Source organism: Centruroides vittatus, unplaced genomic scaffold (genome assembly GCF_030686945.1).
Source record: "Centruroides vittatus isolate TY-2023 unplaced genomic scaffold, ASM3068694v2 contig_559, whole genome shotgun sequence".
NCBI lineage: Eukaryota > Metazoa > Arthropoda > Arachnida > Scorpiones > Buthidae > Centruroides > Centruroides vittatus.
The window spans coordinates 337,795-359,657 of NW_027122332.1; the positions used below are offsets into that span (position 1 = coordinate 337,795).

Genomic DNA, 21,863 nt, shown 5'->3' on the forward strand with positions numbered 1-21,863 from the left:
GGTAGGTTATTAATTATTATTATTATATCTATACAATTCTTTACAGTGGAATAGATAGGGGTATGCCAGGTAAGGTTCGAAATCTTAAGGGGGGGGGGTTCAGTGGCGCGTTATAGCGAATTTGAATTAGGAGCCCCATGTACACTCTTGACTTCAGACATTTTTCTTCGGGGAATGTTTTGGGGAAAATATTTTCTAATAAAAGATTGGTTTGGGACCCCCTGTTGGTGGAGGTCTCGGGCAATTTCCTTTTTTCGTCCATAAGATAAGGGGGTCTTTAGAGGTTCAGGTGAACTAGATTTACATATTTAAACTTTAAATTAAAAAAGAAAATAGAAACTCATTGTGATTTTTTGCCTCTAAAAACATATATACGTTGCAAACAGGGGTCCTTGGAACGATACAAAAATGAAGCTATGTCACTGTGGAGCCAGAAAATCTTTTGAACAGGGGCCCAAGAGTTCTAGTTATGCTACTGATTCTATACGAAATTATTCTATGTGATGCGGATAAACCATGATAAAATGTAAAAATTATCAGTTTTCTTTTAATCGCGACATAATTTTTATTCCGATTTAATATATACTAAACTAATAAGCTTGTATGCTATGTCAAGCTTACAAGGATCCGATAAAGACCTTCCAAATGTGAGGTCCTATTCTTCTCCGAAAGCCATAAAAATGTATGAATAATATCAGTAAAACAAATTAAAAAAAAAAGATATTTTACTACCCTCAAAAGAAACTTTAATACATATCACTTTCTTATCGTAGTTTTTTTTTTACAAAAAAAGATAAAATTCGGGGACCCCTCCGTGTGCAAGACAGGTCTAAATGGCCTTGCTGACGTCCCCCGTATCTGGTCTTCACTGCATAATCTGTGCTTATAAATTCAATTTGTTTTTAATTTTAAAAAGTGTATTATTTATTCTTATAGAGAACAATTTTCGAAAATAATTTCACATTTTTCTTGGTGCTAAAAGTGAAAAGTTTGATTAAAAAAAAAAAAAAAGTATAATTTAAATGCACCAGATAACTGGAGATTATCCAAAAAGAAAGAAAAAAAAAAATTCTAAATTGTTACTACTATTTTAAGCTCTAATCTTTGGAAGTTTTATTCAAATCACAAGAATTATTATTTCTAATAACTTTCATTTTAATAATTATGAAACAGAAAAAGATAATTCAAATAATTTTCACAGAATTTTTAAATATAAAATTTTAATATATTGTTTCTCTCATGAAAGAAGGAAACATAACGTTGATGGCCTTAGAATTATAAAGCAAATTCTACCAATTATACATTACATAAATCAGTACGAGTTAGTGTAAATAACTGTATTATTTATTTATTTATTTACTTCTGACATATGTCATGTCACAGTAGGAGTTTGTGGCTATCCCCAGGTATTGGAAAATGCTATCAATCAACATTCAAGCCTGCAATAAAATAAAAACATATGATATTAAAATATCACATAATCTAATAAATACATTGCCTATGTATTTTAATAATTAAATGCTTTTTACATGAATTAGGTCCTACTTACATACATATAGTCATTAATATTTTATGTAAGTGGTTAAAAATATGCTGTAAAGGGTGATGTACACGTTACAGGTCAAGTATTATTATGTTTGATTAATATCCTTTGAGTCACAATTGTTTTTCTTTCTTTTCATATTGAAAAATTCTTATACAAGCACGAGTTTCTCAATCTGTAGCTCGCGGTCTCCGATTGTTTCGAAGTGATTTAAGTAAGTTTAAGTCGTAAAAAAATCGTCGTAAAAGTTTTTATTTATCAAAATAACGTAATAATAAATATTATAATGTAAATTTTATTAATTAAATTCGAATTTCTAGCATCCGGCGTAAAATATTTTACATCGACAAATCCTATAATAATAATAATTTTAACTTTAAAAAATTTCGTTATATTAATGACGGTATTATTAATACAGTCATAAATTTCATTAAGATAAGAAATCATATCAACGACAATATCGATGATAAACATGATAAATAACATTAGACATCAATAAATTGGTTCGAGTTAACGCCGTTAGGGAATACGCGCCTGCGCCGTAGGGAAAATGAGGAAAGTGGAGAAGAGAGGGCAGACGACAAACGGAAGTCGAGAGAAAAAGAGCGATGTTACCTTTCTCTTAAAACTTGGCTGGAAAAGGTAAGAATGGATTCGTTAATCCGACATTTACATCGTAGTATCGATTTATAGTTCGGTGTGGATCGAAGGAAACGTTTATTTATCAACAATATTTTTAATTTTGAAATGAATTCATCAATGTTATATTTTCATTAACTTCATTCAGAATTTTAAGTTGCAAATTTAACCAAAATTTCAGTTCTTATGTCTTTTGATTGCTTATTTCAATTCTGTTAATTGTTTTTCACATTTATTACAGATTTTCACTTATTAATTAATATTATTTGAAGTTTCTTAATTGATTTTAAGTGTATGATGTTTTCAATCTGCCTCAATATACTTACCAAGAAATTCATGCTGTACCTTGCCTTTTTAACAGAATTCTTACACTGTGCGTTAGTCCAGGCGCGACCCGACCTGGAGGACCAGCGATTCCTCCTTAGTCTGGTCCCCGTTTGGCATGGGTATACCTATCTGTGGCAAAGTTGCCACCGACGTGGCCGGAGGGATCTAGAGGGCACGCCAACCTGCTCGTGGCATCGAGGAGGGGATCTCGCGGCGGGCGTGTTGTGCCGTCGTTAACGTCATCACCTTCGGCTTTTATTAGATAAAATGATTAATAAATTGTTTTAATGCTAATTTTTCAGTTTTCTAGGGAATAGATGCATCTTTTATTATTTGACTTCATCTCTCTTGAGTATCGTTGACATCCTATGACATAGTAGGCCATTTCTACACAAGTAAAAAAGTTTCTAGGTGTTAGTGAGTTTGGAAGTGATTTTTTTGACACATTGCCTTCCAAAGTTTTTCTTCTGTTGATTATACCGGATGCACTTAAAAATTGTAACTGTCTTTTAATTATCTCTGTACTGTTTATTAGGTGGAATTATAATCTGTATACTACATATATAGCCTATTAAACAGTTTAATTTTGGTAGAATGTATCGTCTATCCGACATCAGTTTTGTGTGCAAAGATTATGCCAGCAAATAATATAATGATGTTAATGATCTCAAATCATACAAGCATTATTATCATCGTTTTGTAAAGAAAGAGAGAAAAACAACATTATAAGGTAATGTTTCAATCTTTTTGAATTTTTCTAAAATTGTCATCAGTTCTTGTAAAATTGTTTATCACTGCAGAAAGCTAGTTTTAGAGAATCTCTCCTTGGCAAACGTACTACACCTTTTAAGCATCCAGTAGGAAGTTTTATTAGATTAAAAATGTTTTCGGCCGCATTACTCTCCTTGGGTTGAAGAATCATTCCTAGACTCATGGTTCCTTTTGGGTTTTTTTTTTTTTTGCTTGTTTCACGTAGGAATGGCTGAAATCTATCAATGATACCAAACAGAAATTTCTAATTCATCTTTTAGAAATTTCTGTTTGGTATCACTGATATTCAGCACATTTGGACCCCTCTAAATTCTTAACTTGTATGTGTGGATAATTTGAGCAGATTATTATATATTTTTTTTATTTATGAAAGCTATGAAATCGTAAATGGTTTTCAATTTTATTTTTTTTTAGTAATACCATATTTGAATAAAGTTTATTTTATTTTTTGAAAATAAAATAAATTCGATTAACTTTAACTCTTCTTCAGTTTAAAATACCTTTAAAAAATTTTATTCTGAACTATTAATTATTATTGCTTTTTATTACATGCAATCAAATGCCAAATAATCTGCCATATTATTGTATTATAATAAGGCTAATTTAATAATTTAGATATAAAATAATTTGAATAGAAATTGCAGTTTAAACCTGGTTTGTGGATTTATTGTTGTATATGTGTGTATGTATGTATGTATATATATATAATACATACAGTCAAAACGCTGAATATTTGAATGATAATTGACTGATTTCTATAATTTGTTAGTTAGTTTTTAACTTCTCAACTTCATTATTTATTGAATTATATATACAACAATCTCTGAATGCAGCCATTTCTGAGACAACTGGAATTTATAAATAGCATTCTTATTAATTTTTTTCTACTTACACTGCTATATAAAATAAAGGTTTCGAACATTCAGTATTAAAACTTTACGAATCTGAATATACGGAATTTTTATAAAATCAATTTTCTGAACCATTTATGTCTGTAATTGATTCTACTTGCTTCATTGACATCCTGCTGTGTCGATGTTCTCGTTCTGTATCCTAATATGGATTTATTATTATTAGTTTTACAATATTAAAAATATTTTACTTCAAATTTTGTTGATATTTTATTATATGTTGGTAGGAAAATAGATATTTTATTGTCATTTTAACATATAACTCATTATCTGTTCTGTATATATGATTATTTTATGAAGTAATGGAATTTTATTCTACTAGAAATAAATTTTAGGTTTGTAAACAGTTATATAAAATCCAGATTGTTATAAATTTGGGTAAGATCTAATAAGACATTTAGATTTTCAAATCTTTTATAAGTGGAGAAGAAAACCTTCAAGTTTCTTGAATTGTCGATCTTTGAAGAAATATCTGAACATTGCTAGTTTGGTGGAATTTGCTCAATCAAATTAATTAATTTATACGATGATAATGTTAATGCTGAGTGTTTTTAATAAAATAAACTGACAATACAAAGATATATAAATGGTATGCCATCCAGAAAAATTTAAAAATTTCTAAACTAGTTAAAATTATTTGTCTAGCTGTGTTTAGTTTTGATTATTATTTATAACTAACACCCATACTGTAAGTAGGATAAGACAAGTGAGCATTTATTTAACAATATGTATGTTATAAAATGCAAAATGAAGCAAGAAAGTAAAGTGTTTGTTTCAATCCCCACTGTGCTAGTTTGCCTCAGATACATGGAATTTTAGTTATTATACAATGGAATATATATTAAAAATAAAACTTTTTGAAAGTCTTGTTTCTTTTTGATCTTTGTTATTTATTAGTTAATGTTTTATTTCTTCAGAATTTGTTTGGATATATGTTAATAGGCATCCTTATTTGATCTTTGTTATTTATTAGTTAATGTTTTATTTCTTCAGAATTTGTTTGGATATATGTTAATAGGCATCCTTATTTAAATAACGACTGTATGCTGATTAAAAGGAATGAATATATACATTCATCCTTACGAAACAGATCTTTTATGATTACTTTTTAGACAGGTATAACAAGTGTTAATATAAGTTTAATCTTTTTAAGATGATGAGAATATATGGTATACGTATAACTTATTTGACTTAATTTTGTAATTTTTTCCTTTTAAAATGACTTTCTAAAACATGTTTGAATGAGTAAAGTGATTTAAGCAGAGTAGTTTGAAGCGATGACAGATATATAATGTTTTTTTACAGTTGAATAAAATTATATAATAAAGTGCGTCCGGTTTTAATATTTTTAAAATATTTCATCTGACTCAAAGTTCGCGTTAATATTATCAATATTAATAAAGTTAAAATTTAAATATCAAACCCAAATGTAAACAATTCATTCAAAATTTAGTCTATTTTATTTCATTACCTAACAAAGATTAGAGAATGGTTAAATATATCAGAATGATTAAAGCATACTGGAACATTTCCTGAACATCTGTTGCACAAATGTTCAGGAAATGTTAAGCGATGCAAATGAAATCTATTATTATAAGGCCATGTTGTGAAAGCCATTTCTGGATTTAGTTCATTTAACACAGACGACAACATTGTGTAATTAAAAGAATCTGTTAGTATCTGTTGAACGGAACAATTTTTCTTCTATATCGACACTATTGATACACTTCCGAATGCATACTATTATTACAAATTTTGCAGCAATAAATGTTTCTTTTTTTAAATAACATTTATATAGAATAGTTTTAGCTACAGAATGGTATAAAATAACTTGGAAACGAATTCTAACTGGGAAAAAAATTATTAGAATTCATTGCATTCCAGATGAAATTAAATCCTTCCACTTCTTTATACAGATAATACAATACGTTTTCTCTCTCCTATTAATAGGATTTCTTTGGTAAACCATGTTTGAAAACATTATTAGAATTTTGTGAACAAACCTTTATAATTTTTTAGTTTTAAAAAAAAAATTGTTTTAATAATTAGTTTAATTAATATTCAAAAAAATTCTTTTTTCTTGTGAAAATTTAAAGTTTAAACTAAAAAATTTTCCAGTTTTGTAATGAAGACAGAATGAAAAAGAAAGATGAAAGAAATTTTCATCAAAATTTATGTACCAATATATCTTCATAACATGATTCCTAGTTTCACTGCAACATGCCTGTTATTTGGAGAAGGATAGTAGTGTTGCTGGTTGTAGTGATTGCTATTTTACAGGTAAGATAATGTAAGATAGTAGGCTAATATTTTAAGTATTAAAACTGAATAAAATTCAAGAGAGAAATTTAATATTTTTATAACATTTTAAAATAATCGGTAGTCATTTTTCATCTAATTTTTTAATTTATATTTTCTTAACTTGCAATATGAAATTTTGTTGTAATGAAAGAATGTTTCAGTAATTGTGGCAAAAAATCATAATTAAAATAATTATATATATATATATATATTTTTTTTTAACCTTTTTATTGTGTGTTAATAGATTAAACTTGTTAAAATGTAGAAATATTTTCCATACAGTTAATTTTTAATAAAATAACTCTTATGAAATGTTGTTTTATATTTGTTTACTTTTGTGTTTTTGTTTGAGAAAATAAATTTCTAGTCAAATTTTAAATTTGAGAATAGTGTAAGGCATAAAAATGAACAATTACTTTCTGAATTAAATTTGGAATCATCTAATTTAAACAGACAAAATTATAATTGCTCTAGTTAATCTGCAAATGATGAAATTTGTTACAAAATAATAAAACAATAGACCAGAAAGCCAATATATGAAAAAGTATTTTCATTTAAAACAATAACATACACACAGCCAATTTATAATAATGAAGAAAATTTCAAAGATAAGAGCTTTCAAAAAGTAGTAGTAATAATATTTTATGAGGAATAAGTAATCTGAATTTAAATAGTAATAATAATGATGATGATATATTATCTAAGTTTTAAATGAATGTCGTCAATAATATCAGAATTAAACATAATGTCATGATTGTATTCTGTTTTATTTGCTAGATCTTAAATTGAAGTAAAAATCAGTCAATCTACCACTTTGCTTAAATCTACCACTTTGCTTAAATATGCTTAAATCTAAAATGTAATTTGCATTTTTTTTTGTTTTTTTTTTTTTGTACATTTAAATGCTTTATAATTTACAGTAGAAATGACAATAGTTTGTTTTCTAAAGATCTATTGATTTGAAATTCAAGTAACATTATTATTGTTTGACTTTTTTGATACAAATCATTTTCCTCACTAGCCACACAATCTATTCCATATCAAATTATATCACAGAAGCAATGTTTGGTTTTCTAAAATATGCTTTATAATGCAAACTCTATATATCAGAAGGCTTGAAGCATAATGTGCTTTCAGGGTTGTGTTTAGACATTTATCATTGGTGGATATGGAGGCTGATTTTGGCAGCTGATGCCTATATATAATACTGATAGTTCATACAAAGTATGAAGGCTGTCTTTCCTCCTGCCACAATTCTCTTATTCCTCATGGTCCTTTTTTATACTTCTGTATTTCTCTTAATTTTGGAAAAATATATTATTATGGTTTTGTCTTTCTTCAGAGGCATGACTTTGAGACTACTCAGCAAAATTTCCCAACATTAGAGGAACAATGCACTCCTCAAACTCTCCAGTTGCTTTGCTCCTGTTTTCTTTAAAAAAAAACTAATTTTGGAAATGTCTAAATAAGAAGAAAGAAAGAGAAAATCAATATTGGAATACATGCAGCTTTTAATATGTTCACACATTGTTAAAACTCTAAATCAGTGCTTTTCACACTAAGTGAGGTGATGAGCCAGCAATGTAATTCTCCGATGTGTCTAGGATTGGTACTATATTTTTGTCATATCCAACTGCTCAAACAAACAGTATCATCATTTTAGGTGCATATATATACTATTGCAATATGACAAATTATAAATAGTATACAGGTATACCTTGAGTTACATCATTCTTGATTATATGTCGTTTCTCAAAAAAGTATATGGAAAAGTAAAAATCAAGTTTAAGTCATTTTATATGACTTTACATCCATTTGCCACAAATATTGAAATAGTAATATCACTAGAAAAACGTTAAAAGTACATAAAATCATATAAAAATATGTACATTTACAGTAAATGTTAATATAATCATAAATTCTAGAGAACGAAACACGAAAACATCTCTGTTTCTGTGTTGTTGTCTTATTTAGCGGTCTTTAAGTGCTCATTATTGGTGTTTTCCACAGTAGTTTTGACTGATGTCGTAACTACACAAGTAAATTCGACTTACGTCGTCTCTACTGGAACCAATTACCGACATAAGGCGAGGTATTCCTGTATGTGTTTCTAAAAATATTAGTATCATTCAATGGCATACTTTCTTCCTGCAAACTCTTGTTACTGACAATCAATGGCTTGCAGACTGCACTTTGAGTAGCATAGATATAAGTGATAAAATTGTAGAAATATTTAAGTGACCAAGAAAGAAAAAAGGAAATAGTCTTAAGATAAATAATTTTTTTTGTAACTTTACCTAAGAAGGATTGGCCTATAAAAAACAAAAAAGGTTATTGAAAAAAATATTGATGGATAAGGTGAGAATAGATAATCATTGCAATTTAATACTGTAGTAGTTCTTTGTATACTCAAGTTACTTTTTGTATGCAGTGATTGTATAGTACAGAATAAATTATATTTTCTTGTTCATATAAAAAAAGTTTTAATGTCATCCTTACTTTATAAAAAATTATAAAATTAAGATTTAAAATACATAAAACAAAACTGCACTATTAGATATAATAAACTCTATGACTTCTATAATAAAAGTATTTTTATAATGTGGTTAAAGAAATCTTAAAATTTATCTCAAGCTGAAATATATTAAACGTTGAATAGAATTATTCTTGAATGGTCATGTCTTTCAAATGCATAATGAAGTTCATATAATTTAAAATTAAAATTTTGACTGCATAAACTTTTAATAGACTTCAGCAATGTTGAATATTTGTTTTGGAATTCATAACAAATTTTCAATATAGAAAACTTTTTGGATTAAAAATCAAAGTTCTAGATTCTTAGTCACTTCCTTTAAAATCTAATTGTTTTCTCTAATGGATTATCATCAAAATAATCTCTGTATCATTTGCTTTACAGATCACTATAATAAAGTTTTACTTAATTATACAAATAAATTTTAAAGTTTTAAGTTGTATTGGCTAATTATAATTAATGTATAATTTTTCATTCAGAACAAAAAATGTTGAAATGTGTAATATAGCTTATAACCTAAATAATACAAATGGAAATGCTACTAATATAGAATTACATTGTTATAATCTGGATATCTCTTCAGATTATAACATAATGTATCTGAATAGTATCTTTTTATTTGTAAATATGTACATATAAATGCATAAAATTAGAAATGAATAACTTCATTCAAAGAACACCGATGCCACTAATTAAATATCAATGCATGGCTATTAATAATAATAATTTCATAATTAGAAGAAAGATGTCTTCTGAGTGTAATGCAAAGTAGAAATTGTTATAATCAGTAAAACTTGGCACTGTATTTAAATTATATCTATAATTTCTACTTGTTAAGGCTACCAAATATTTAATTTTCTTCACATTTAAAATGTTTTCAGCTCCTTTTGAGCCCCCTCAAATCTACATTAGACTAGCATTTACATATTCTAAGAATATGTAGATGCTAATCTAAGAATATGTAATGTAAAGTAATTTGTGCTTCACATTAGATATTCTAAGATATTCTAAAGAATTTATAATTTAAAATTATTCTTTTTATTTGATTTACTTCAGTGTTCAGATGAAATAATTCAGATCAGTGTCTCCATCTGTTGAGAAATACAAAAGATTTTTTTCCTGTAGCTAAGGTTTTACCAGATGAAATGAAGTTAATAAAATCCTCAACTATTAAAATTTATAATCATTCACAGATGGTCACAAAAAGTATTAATAAATTATTTTTAATAATACTTTCATTAATAGATTCTGTTGGAAATCTTAGTTTATGAATAGATTATTTTCATATATAATGATGATCATACTATTTTTTTTATTGCTATATTATATCAGGGGTGGCCAAACCTTATCACAATAGGACCCATTCAATGCATATCAGAAATACATGAGAGCCACATCCTCTATTGAAATTCCTATTGGCGAGCCACATCCTCTCTTCCTAGTTTTTTAAAGCTAAAATAAAGAAACTAAATTCAACGAATAGGCTATTAAATTCAAAAAGTTAAATTTTTCATGTTACTACTTTGAAAATGATACGTAGAATGTTTACTAATAAAAAGTAGTCTTAAAGATTTTTTTTTTGGTTAGTTAAAATAAAGTTAATTTTATAAGGAATAGGAATTATTTCAGGCCCCTAGAAATCTCCTGCCTCCCTCTCAATGGCTTTGGATACATGCTAGTAATGGAACTACTGTACTATCAATTACTACAACATTACTACTAATCTGTAGAATGCAATGTATTTAATATGTTTAAATTGTAAATTTGTTTTATTAATCTTAAAATCTGATATTTAAAATTGTTACTTTATAATTATTCCATTTTAAAAATGATTTTACTTACTTTTACATTCTTGTCAAAGAAAGATTCGTTATTACGAGCTCAGAATTAAGTGCAATTGCTTTAAGTAAAGAAATGAATTTATATTTTTGTGCAGTTCAGCAAAATACAAGTTTTTCCTCCTTAATTTAGTTATGATTTTGTTTGACAAAAGGAATATTTCTGAAAAGTTTTTTAGATATGTAGATTTTGATGAAATGGGAAAAATGAAATAAATTATTGGTTTATTAATACATTAGTTTAAAAAGTATGAAATATTATTTTTTTTATACTTCTATTATTAAATACTTTTAATTACAGAAGTTTGTCTTAAATTAATTTTTTTGTCCAATTTAAAAAGATCAAGAAAAACCTAGATTGGGAGAAATAAAAAGTGATGAGCAATTATTTATTGTGACATTGTTGCAATGCTGGGCTGCAATTTTTAACCATTTTTTGATTTAAGAAATTCATGACTTCTGGTCCAGACCAGAAGTTTATATATAGTAATCAAGATCAGCTTTCCATATCTGGTCTTGATTTTCATCTATCTAATGTCATTCTTGAGATATGTAAAAATTTTGAATTCTTCTGGACTGGAAGTTCATATATGGTTAATTGGGGTCTCCAGTCCCTAAGCTGGTCTCAATCATTGATTAAAAAAAAAATTTTTTTTCGTTCTGATTATTAGTAGGGCCATAGAAGGGTTAGGGCTAGGGATTTTTCCTGGAGAAAACTTAGGAATTATCATGGTCCCTATTTTTATAAAATTAAGTTTATTTTTGCTAACTGGAAATAAAATCCTTCAGACTGCTTTTTATTAATAAATAAACATTATTCTTATTTCATTTGTTCAAAGACTAAAGGGTATTCTGTATTCCTGAGTCCCATATAAGCACTTAACAGTTTATTAGTTATTCTTCTAACAGTGTCAAGTACAGAAGGATATTTAATTACAGTTCTGTGTTTTTAACAATTTAATTTAAATTTACTCTAGTCTTACATCATATAAACTTTTTCTTCTCTGTCGCACTTTTTTTTTTAGCTGAAATGACGGAATTCTTTAATGATGAAGAATTATGTTTTTGTTATTTTTTTTTTTTTACACAAAATACAAAGAGAGATCACCTTAATTTGGAAGTTTTTGTTATTGATAAAATGCTTGATGTATCATTGTGTGGTTCAAATGTAAGTCGCAATAGCTATAGATTTTGTTTGCAAGATTATTAATATTCTTAAAAACAAGTTTAATAGCCTGTCGAGAAAGCAAAGTTGTTTTTTATACTTCTATGTCTAAAATAGCCATTGAAGACAAATACTGAAATGATTAATGCATGCTGAAATATATTAGCAATTTTTGTAATTGATAATGTAGATTTTTTACTTTTATCATGCTGATGTTTTTTTACATTATTCTACTTTTATCTTTGTGAAATACAAGCTATTTTCAAAAAAATAGCTCATTAATATCATGTACTTTCCTTATTAACTATACTAAATGAATGTTTTACAATGCTGCTTTCCAGTAGTGTGGAGACAATATTTAAAAATGTATTTAATAGCTGTTGTAAAAATTTGATATATAAATGCAAGATCTGGAGCAGAAGCAACAGAAATACTGTAAAAATGAATAATATGTAAAAACATTTAAATTATAATAATACAATATATTTTCAATATAAAAAAAAATCATTTTGTATACTGAAATTCTTCATGCATAATTTATAAGAAAACATCTACTTGAATGCATGTTTTAAAATTAGTTCATGTTCTGAATTTATTTACATGAACAAGGTTCCATAATGTAACTAAAGAATTTCTTTCACATTAAAATGCAATAAACATTATTCCTTAGTTTCACAAGTATTGCATTCTGTTTTTTGTAGTAAAACTTGTAATGAAAAAGCAGATGAAATTAACATAAACATCTTTTCTTCTTAGACCTCTTTATTTAAATAAGCAGACATTTTTTATTATGGATAATGGAAACCGTAGCATGTCAAAAGGCATCTTCATTATTAATTTTGTGGATATTCAAGAAATTTAAAATTAAACAGGAAAGTTAACAAAACAAAATTTTATTTTAAGCACTCGGAATTTGTTAAAAGAAATATTTTGACATGCTTATAGTCAGTGAAAGTTGCTAATAATACTTTTGCATTGCAATTATTAGCAACATGATTAGCTGGAGTTTTCAATTGTTCATAATTATTGATGTTTTAAAAATGATTGATTGTGTTCATTTAAAATTTAATTTACAATCAGTTAATTTTTTAATAACTGTAGAGTTCTTTTTGTAGAAATTATATGTACAATAGGTTTATTTTTTTCTCATTATTCAGGCACTAAGATGATATTTTTTTTCTTCCCATTATGGGTTTAGAGAAACCCACAATTAGGTGATTGAATGTGAGGGGCATATTCAACATACCCAGGTCAAACAATCTAAATGTATCTAAGGCTCCAGCTTTTCATGCCTAGGCTTGCTTGACTGATTGCTCTGATCATCCAGCTCTCATCCAGCAAGATTATTCAATTAATTTAATATGTTACTTGTTCCAGTAACTACCTATGAATGCAGTGTAATTGCATACATATTATATAAAACTGCTTAAAATACAAAAATAACAAAATATATTTGTATTAGGATGCTATGCAGTTTACAAATACATTATTTAAAAATAAAAATTGATTGTATTCGAATTTTAACTTTAAAAAATCCAGCAACAAGTTGCTTAACTTTCCCTGCAACACTTTGTGGTGCCATCTGTTATCATATTTTATTTAAAATCTTTTTAAATTTTTAATTACTATAAAATGGCAAAAAGTTTAATTTTGAGGGCAAGGGTGAGTTTTATTCAGTATAAAAAAAAAAGTATAAATGGTAATAACGAATAAAATTGTTAAGTCCAACCCTACTGGAAATACACGAACCCCATCATTTCCCCACTCCTTGACCTTTAATCACTAAAATTTAATAGCATTGATCCCCTAATAAATAAACCTCCCTGCAAAATTTCAGAAATTTTCAACAAAAAGTATGGGAGTTATTAAGCTTCAAAGAGGGGTGAACACACACACTTACACTAATATTCATACATATAGAAAAAACCCCCAAATTTTTTTGCATTTCTTGACATTTCAAGGTCTTGAGTCCAAAAATGTAAAAATTTTGTCGGATTATGTATTTTGATTGATTGCCATACTTCCTTCTGTTATATATAACTGCCGGGAAAGTAAACATGACTGTATGAAAGCGTACTTTTAAAATTAGAAAGAATTTTAAATTTATTTAAATAAATTAATTTACTATTTATTATTTTAATAGTAACTTTGTTTTGAAGCTATTACTATACTTCATTTATAAATTTATATATGTTTATATTTTATAAATATAAACATTGTAAATACCATAGTTGCTGAAAAGAAGAGTTATTCTTTCCTAAGGACTAAAAATACATTTTTTATTTAAAATTAAAGTTTTACTGTGTATAATAGTAAACATAATATAAACATCTATTACAAGATAGTTATACTATGGTTCTGTTTTCAGTCCAGCATTAATTTTTGAAAGAAAACATTGTTATGAATGAGCGTGAAATGTTCAAATAAATAGTAATAAGTTAAATTCTTTTAAACAATTTTTCACATGAAGTTATTAAAACTTCAAAATTAAAAGATGATGATACTAAAACTTTTTTCCAAAGTAGCATTGATTGATTAATTATCATCTGCATATTAATTGAAAGAGGATTTCAGTTTGTCTGACTTAGTTTGATTAAATGACTGGGTTCATGTATCAAATTAAAGCTCTGACTGGCCCTGTAGAAGGTGCCGCTGAAGAGATTTGAGAAAGGTGCGACGGTTTAGGCATGGTAAAGGTACAATGTGAAGTCTAAGAGACAAACATGTTGGGGTACCACCCCCTGTTAACTTTAGTTTGAGCAATTTTTTGTTTTACATTTTCATTATTGTAAATACTGAGGTCAATAAATGTACATTTTAGTTACCAAGACCGTTGTTTTTATCAGCCTCTTCTAACTCAACCTCACCAATCTCCACCCCTTCAAAAGCCTTGAAACACCAGGAACATGCAGCATGTAATTAAAATTAACTAGCTAGTTAATTTTAATTGTAACTTGTATAATTTATATCAATAAATAAACTTAAAATGATAGTTAAATCATCAGAAAATTTTATCAAGGATTTAAAAAACTGATGTATAGTTTAAGATGAATGATATTTTATAATTTGAAAAGAATACAATCTGCAAAATAGAGTTTAACTGTAGATTATATCTCTTGAATTACAACTGTCATTTGAAATTTAATTTAAATGTTTAATTTTGTTGTTAGGTGATTCATATGACACTTTTAAGTCGTCTTGAAGCCAGAAAGAACAGTCATCATCAAAAAGATACAGTAGGTCGAATCTGGGAAAATGTAGGAAAAGAATATCATGAAGCTGAAATGAAAGAAGACAGAGCTCAAATGCTCAAGGCAATTCAGCAGAGTAGTGTTTTAGATTCTAGTGGAGAATTTCGTATAGTGAACTTTCTCCTTAGGGCAGAATTAATGGGATTAAAACATAGTTTACAACATGATGTCAGTTTGATTACTCACTGTACAATTAATGAATTATATCAGTTAGATAAATTGTCATTAAGATGGCATGGACCTATTTCTGTGTCAGTGTTTAGCATTACACAAGATATTCCGTTAGCTGTAGAAGCAATATTACATTTGAGACAATGTTTTCCATCTATAAGGCATAATACCAGTTTTCATCTTATTTATCCTCTAAACAATCCTACTACAGACATTCAGTTACAACTTTCATTTCCAGAATCATGTGATCTTTTACAAGAAAGACTCCAAAACCATGGAATTGGAAAGAATTATGCCCATAGTGTGCCATATCCTAATAATCTTTTACGTAATGTTGCCAGAAGAAATGCCTTAACTGAATTTGTATTTGTAATCGATATAGATCTTGTCCCTAGTGATCATTTGCATGAAGATTTTCTGACTTTTGCCAAAGAAAATAGATTGTTTTTTGAATCAAATAAGGACGATAAAACAGTTTATGTGGTGCCAGCATATGAAATGAAAGATGAAACTGAAATTCCAAAAGATAAAACTAGTCTTTTGCAACTTGTTGAATTGATGGAAGCAAGACCATTCTATTTTGAGTTGTGCTGGAAATGTCAGAAATATACTGATTATGAAGCCTGGCAGCGAGAACCTCTTGCTGAAAAATTAAGTGTTTTGTTTGAAGTTCTGTGGAGAGATCCTTGGGAGCCTTTTTACATTGGACGCAATACCGTTCCTTATTATGACGAGCGATTTCGTCAGTATGGATTTAACAGAATAAGTCAAGTAGGTATCATTTTGTTGTTATTTAAGTTAAGATTTTATTAATTTAAGATATTTTTTGTTAAACGTATGATTTTAAATAAATATCAATTCAAAATTGTTAAGGGGAATGCTGTGATTAAAGCTTGCTTCATTTTTGTTTAAATATTATTAGTACTTAGCATAGTTGTAATGCCAAACTGTTTAATGTTAAATAAACTTTAGACATCACAGTATTGTATAAAAAAGTCTATTAAATTGAGAGGATAACATTTTTTGTAACACTGCAATTGGGCTTTATTAGGTGCAATGGTTCCTAATGAAGCTCATTTTAGTATTTACAAGAGTACAATCAGAATTTTTACTTAGTTGTTGCTTATTATTCATTTACATGTAAAACTTGCAAAGGTTTCTGGATATACGATGTTGTGTATTAAAGCTTACAGACCTTCATTTGTATCTACAGATGTCAATTCCATTCGTTTCTGACGTATTAAATTAACTCAATTTTATATTAATGATATATGCAGGGAATTATAATGAGATCCAAATCAGTTTCGTCGAACCTTATTAGATCTATAAAACTGCTGTAGTTTCATTATTAATGTTTTTGCAGTAGCAAAGATTTATAATGTTTCAGATGTCATAAGAAAAACACTTTCCTAACATAACACTTATATCCTAAATTAGTGTAGGGAAGGAAACTGTATGCACGTGATTGTTTTATTTTTCAATTAAAATCGATGGTTCGATCTGTTACTATACGTAATATTATTGGTGGACCTTATAAGGAGCTAGGGCCTTAATAGGAACACTAACATTTATTTAGGGTCCTCATATATGGTAAATCTTGACGTATGGGGGGGGGAACATTTCTTGTTGAAATATATCAGCAATTTCTCTATTGGCTACTAAAATGAATAAAAAATAAACTGTAGCTTATTTGAAATTTGAGATTTTTTTTTAAACGTGTAATTTAGTTTGACGATAATACCTGATACTGAAACTGTTAAGCACTTCATGAATAATAATCTGTCTTAAATAATGTTACGTATGCACGGTGTATACATCATATAATAATACAGTTTGTAGTACATGAAACAAAAACTATTGTTTGTCAAAACTTTTTAAATTTCAAATGCTGCTGTACAGATTTCAAATGTGTACAGTACATAAGAATTCATATTCACATACACATCATTCTAAACATATTCGGAAGTAAGAATTAAGAAGAAGAAATTAAGAAGTACAACTTAATACGCACTTTCTTAGTAAACTAATCTCGTTTGGTATTATGAAATTTATAGCGATAGTGTTATTTTTTCCCCATGAAAATTTCTGACGGAATATAAATATGATTTACAACGTTCTGAAAAAGTTCTAGTGAGAAGTACTATTTCTCGTACAGATACTACGAGTTTTATCTGAATTCCTGCTTTTCTTCAAAGTATTTTTTCTTCACGTATTTTGAAGATGTCAAATGTGCTACCCTAACTGATGCAAGGGAGAAGTATGTTGAATACTGTCAGGATGGACAAAATTGTCATACGTGACAAGTACGCGACCTGTTTCACATCGGAGAAAGAGAAATTTGGAAGTGCTGGTATCATTTGTGAGGCATTGTGTTTAGTGCTATATATTTGCCAGAAGACTTAGTCAAGCGTGTGGAAACGTACATTGGAACCTACAGAATCGCCATGGATTCAGACTTCATATTCGTGGACAATAATATTCGTGCACGTAGGACCGGTTGTTGGGTGACTTTTTTGAGCCATAATCAAAACCTGATAAACACCCCCATATGAAAAATCGGTGAAGATTCCCATACCTTATGCAGGAACATTGTACATTAATATACACCCGTTTACGACTTTCGAATGAATTTAATTTTTCTTATTTTGCATAATTAAAGTCTACACCTATACAAAGTAATCGCTTTGTTTATTCGTGGATCTGATGTTTTCAAAAACACCATTTTTTTTTTATCGTTTTGATTAATCAATAGTTTTGAAATACTGTATCAAGTGATGTAGAACTTTTCGACATCGGTGTAGTTCATAAAGTAATGAATAATATATATTCCAAGTATAATTTATCGTAGTAGTATTACGAGTCGAGATAGCGCTCTCCATTATTCATTTATATTGGTCGAACCCCATGTGGGTCAAGCCCATCCGTAATGAACGTAGTTGTGGCCGGACATAGTCTTAATGTGTTGGCGTGTTAATTAATAAATCAATCAATAGTTCAATCAGTCTACATTAAGTTATAAAACTTACATGAATATGATGAATATTGTAAATAAGAACTTGCCCACCAATGGCCGAGTGGCTATAACCATAAACGCTGGTCGCGGTTTCACGCCTGACTAAACCACGTGAAGTTTTTCGGGTCGTGTTCACGTGTCTAACACCTGATTAGGGGACAGTTTCCCGTACATAGTTCTTTCGGAAAGAATCTCCTCGGCAGATGGTTCGCTTGTTGCAATGTCACATCCCACCAAGCCAACCAAATGAGATTTTCAATTGTAAGTAATGTAGATCATTGTATCAAACAATCGTATCCGTTATACTGAGAGTTACCCACAAATTGTTTTCGGCATCAAATGCTTTAACAGATACGATCGATTCTTCATATTTTTTTACGACTATTCCGATATTTTTAACGCGTTATTCGGCAATAAATTATAAGCATGTTGTCCATGACGACGCCAAGTACACTCATTGATTGGACGAATTTACAGGGCTCTAGGGATAAGCAATATGATTCATAATCTGTTTAAAATTTTTATTTATATACGTTTAATCTGTAAATGTCTCGGGCATGCACATATGTTACCGTGATTTAGCTTTTTGCATAAAATATTACACGTGATTTACGTGCCATGTTACCAAAAATCTGATTATGCGATGATACTTTAAACAGAGGATGTTGCTATTCTACATTTCTGGTTGTTAATTTTCTGCTTGGTTATTCAACTCCTAAATATTCAAATAATTTCGTTAAATATTTAAAAAAAAAATTGGAAAAACAGGAAATATGAATAACGTAAATTAGTGAAATGAAGAAAAATATTTCAGAATTTTGAATGACAAAATGAAAAAGAATCATCATAAATATCTCCTTTTCATCTTGAATTTTCATTAAGTAATTGTGATAATATGCAAAATTTCTATTTTTGTTTCAAATTTATATATATATATTAAAATTTGATTAAGTGCAACGTCACAGTCGTAGTACCTATGATGCTCTCCTCAAACAACAATCCTGAATATAATCCGACAACATCCATATCCGAAGCGAGATTCTGACGAACAAGGAACAGCACTTTAACAGACTCTTCCACGAGATCGATAGACTTTAAAGTGAATTTCTCTCTATAAAAATTAATATCTATATTAAAATTTAAACTGACAAACAAGGATCCAGATAATAAACTATAAAAAAAAAATTGATTTATTCAACTAGTGAACTGATAATTAATAGAAAACATATTAATTTCAATCAAATTTAAGGATAAATTAAATTAAAAAGGGAGTATTCAGGTAAATATTTTACTTGATTTTTTATTTAAATTCGTGTAAACTGGCCGATTTTGTTTGGAATAACGTGTCCAAAATTTTATTCTGTTAAATAATGTAGATTAATCACAATCTTGGAAAAAGATCCCCCCTCCAAAACAATTGGTTAAATGAAGAAACGATTCAAGAATAGTTTTTCGTACGACGTATTTTACACAAGAATTTTGGGAAAAAATACCGCTTGATGCAGAAAAATGCCACCACCTTTTGCTGAAATTAGCCCGTGGAAACATTCTGAATTTGATGAATTTTACATTTACTACTAATAGACAATTTCGCAGTAGCATTCAATTTTCTGCCTACAAGGGTGGAGTGAATTAACGCGATTAATATTTAGTTGTTTATTGCAAATCCACTTATCCTCATTGACCAATTCCCTTACGCGCTACCCAAAATCCACTTTGTAGCGCCGTTAGGCAATTTGGAAAAGAGGTGCTGTGGTGCCCCCGAGTACATTTGTCTCTAGCGTATTGTCGGAGTTTGTAGCCCAATTAGGTGCGAGAAATAGCCTTGAGCCGTCCTAGTAAAGTGAGAAACCTATTAAATGCCTTTTTTTTTTTTTCTTTTTCCCATTTTCCGTATCTCTGCACTTGAATGCATTCTATTTTGGGATAACTTTTAATTAAATTTTATAAAGGAACTGTGTTTTAAATACTACTATAACGTTATAATTAATCAGACCTAATTTTGAATCAGTTTTTTGTTTAGAGGATTCATTGTAAATGCAATTCAGCCTTAGTTTTGTGAATATACAGAGGGGTTACAAAGTAGTTATGAGAAAAATAGAAGAAAAAACATTTTTATAGATAAATTAAATCACAAGTAAGGTATGCAAAATAATAAAAGATGATGATAACAATAATGAACACCAGATATCTATTTCCCAGATTGACAACTGTATACCTACTTTACACCCCTCTGTATTTAACATTTACGTAAACCATCAGAATTTCAAAGCGATAAATCGTAAGAAATCCTTTTAATTTTAGAGAATTTTGGTCATCTGTTGTGACAAATGGATGTTTGTTTTATTGTATTTCAAATTAAAGCAGTATACTGATGAATTAATTCCGTGTAGAATCACAGCTGTTAGCTTATGAACCTGATTATACTACATTAACTTAAATTTATCTCACTACTGATTTTTAATCTGAATTTGTAAGGCTGAACAGCGCTGGCTTCAGCTGTATATTTCGATTTGTATCAGAATAAAATTACCTTGAACTGCAATTTAAACAGCTGTGTTAAGGATTCATTCTACTCGTTCCACAACGTTCACTCGTAAAAAAAAACAAAATTTGTTTACTCGTTTTTTCGTAAGTAATTTTGATTTTTCAGTTTTGACCAGAATATTGCGATCGGTCAAAAATGATCTCCAAAGATTTTTACATTTTTTGAACTTTAGGGGGCTTTTAACGTCGAGAAATGCAAAAAAAAAAAAAAATGTTTTTTCCCCTCTATGGTTGCTAGTGTAGGGGGCACAATTTTGTTTACCCGTCTCGAAGCTTAATAACTTCTGTACTTTTTGTCGGAAATTTCTGATATTTTGCAGGGAGGTTTGTTTATTAGGGACATTGATGCTATCAAATTTTGGTAGTTAAAGGTCGAGGGAGTGATGTGACATCGCGAGTGTAGACGGACCTAACGAAGATTTTATTTATTAGCATTTACAAATTTTTTTATAAAACTCATTTCGACTCTTAGAATTAAGCTTTTTGCCATTTTATAATAATAAATAATAATAGATGTTTTTAATAAAATCTCGTAACAGATGGCATCACACACAATTTAAAGATTTTTGCAGGGAAAGTTACACAACTTGTTGTTGGATTTTTGTGAGTGTTGTTCAATATCGGAATATAAAGTACGGTGAGTTTTGTCCCAATTTTCCGTAGATTTATATTGATATCAATACATATAAATCTGTTCAATGCCGTACGTCGATTACAAAATTTCTATATTATTACAGTACAATAAAATATATACAAATTTAACTAAATTTACACAATTCGATAGAAGTAATTTTGCTTGTTCAAGAATTTCCATTCTTTTTTAAATCTAACTACTACTTTATAAAACATTTTA

General features: G+C 28.4%; 1 protein-coding gene across 1 annotated transcript in view; it reads left to right on the plus strand.

Annotated features, from left to right (window-relative positions):
* The first annotated feature begins 2,062 nt into the window (after positions 1–2,062).
* The window catches only part of LOC136978860 (beta-1,4-glucuronyltransferase 1-like), a 42,019-nt gene continuing 22,218 nt past the window's right edge, over positions 2,063–21,863 (plus strand). The window contains exons 1-3 of the mRNA XM_067274678.1: positions 2,063–2,185; positions 6,310–6,471; positions 15,199–16,221. Of these exons, the coding sequence (XP_067130779.1) occupies positions 6,412–6,471; positions 15,199–16,221 (1,083 nt within the window). The 5' untranslated portion in view covers positions 2,063–2,185; positions 6,310–6,411. The remainder of the gene's footprint in view (positions 2,186–6,309; positions 6,472–15,198; positions 16,222–21,863) is intronic.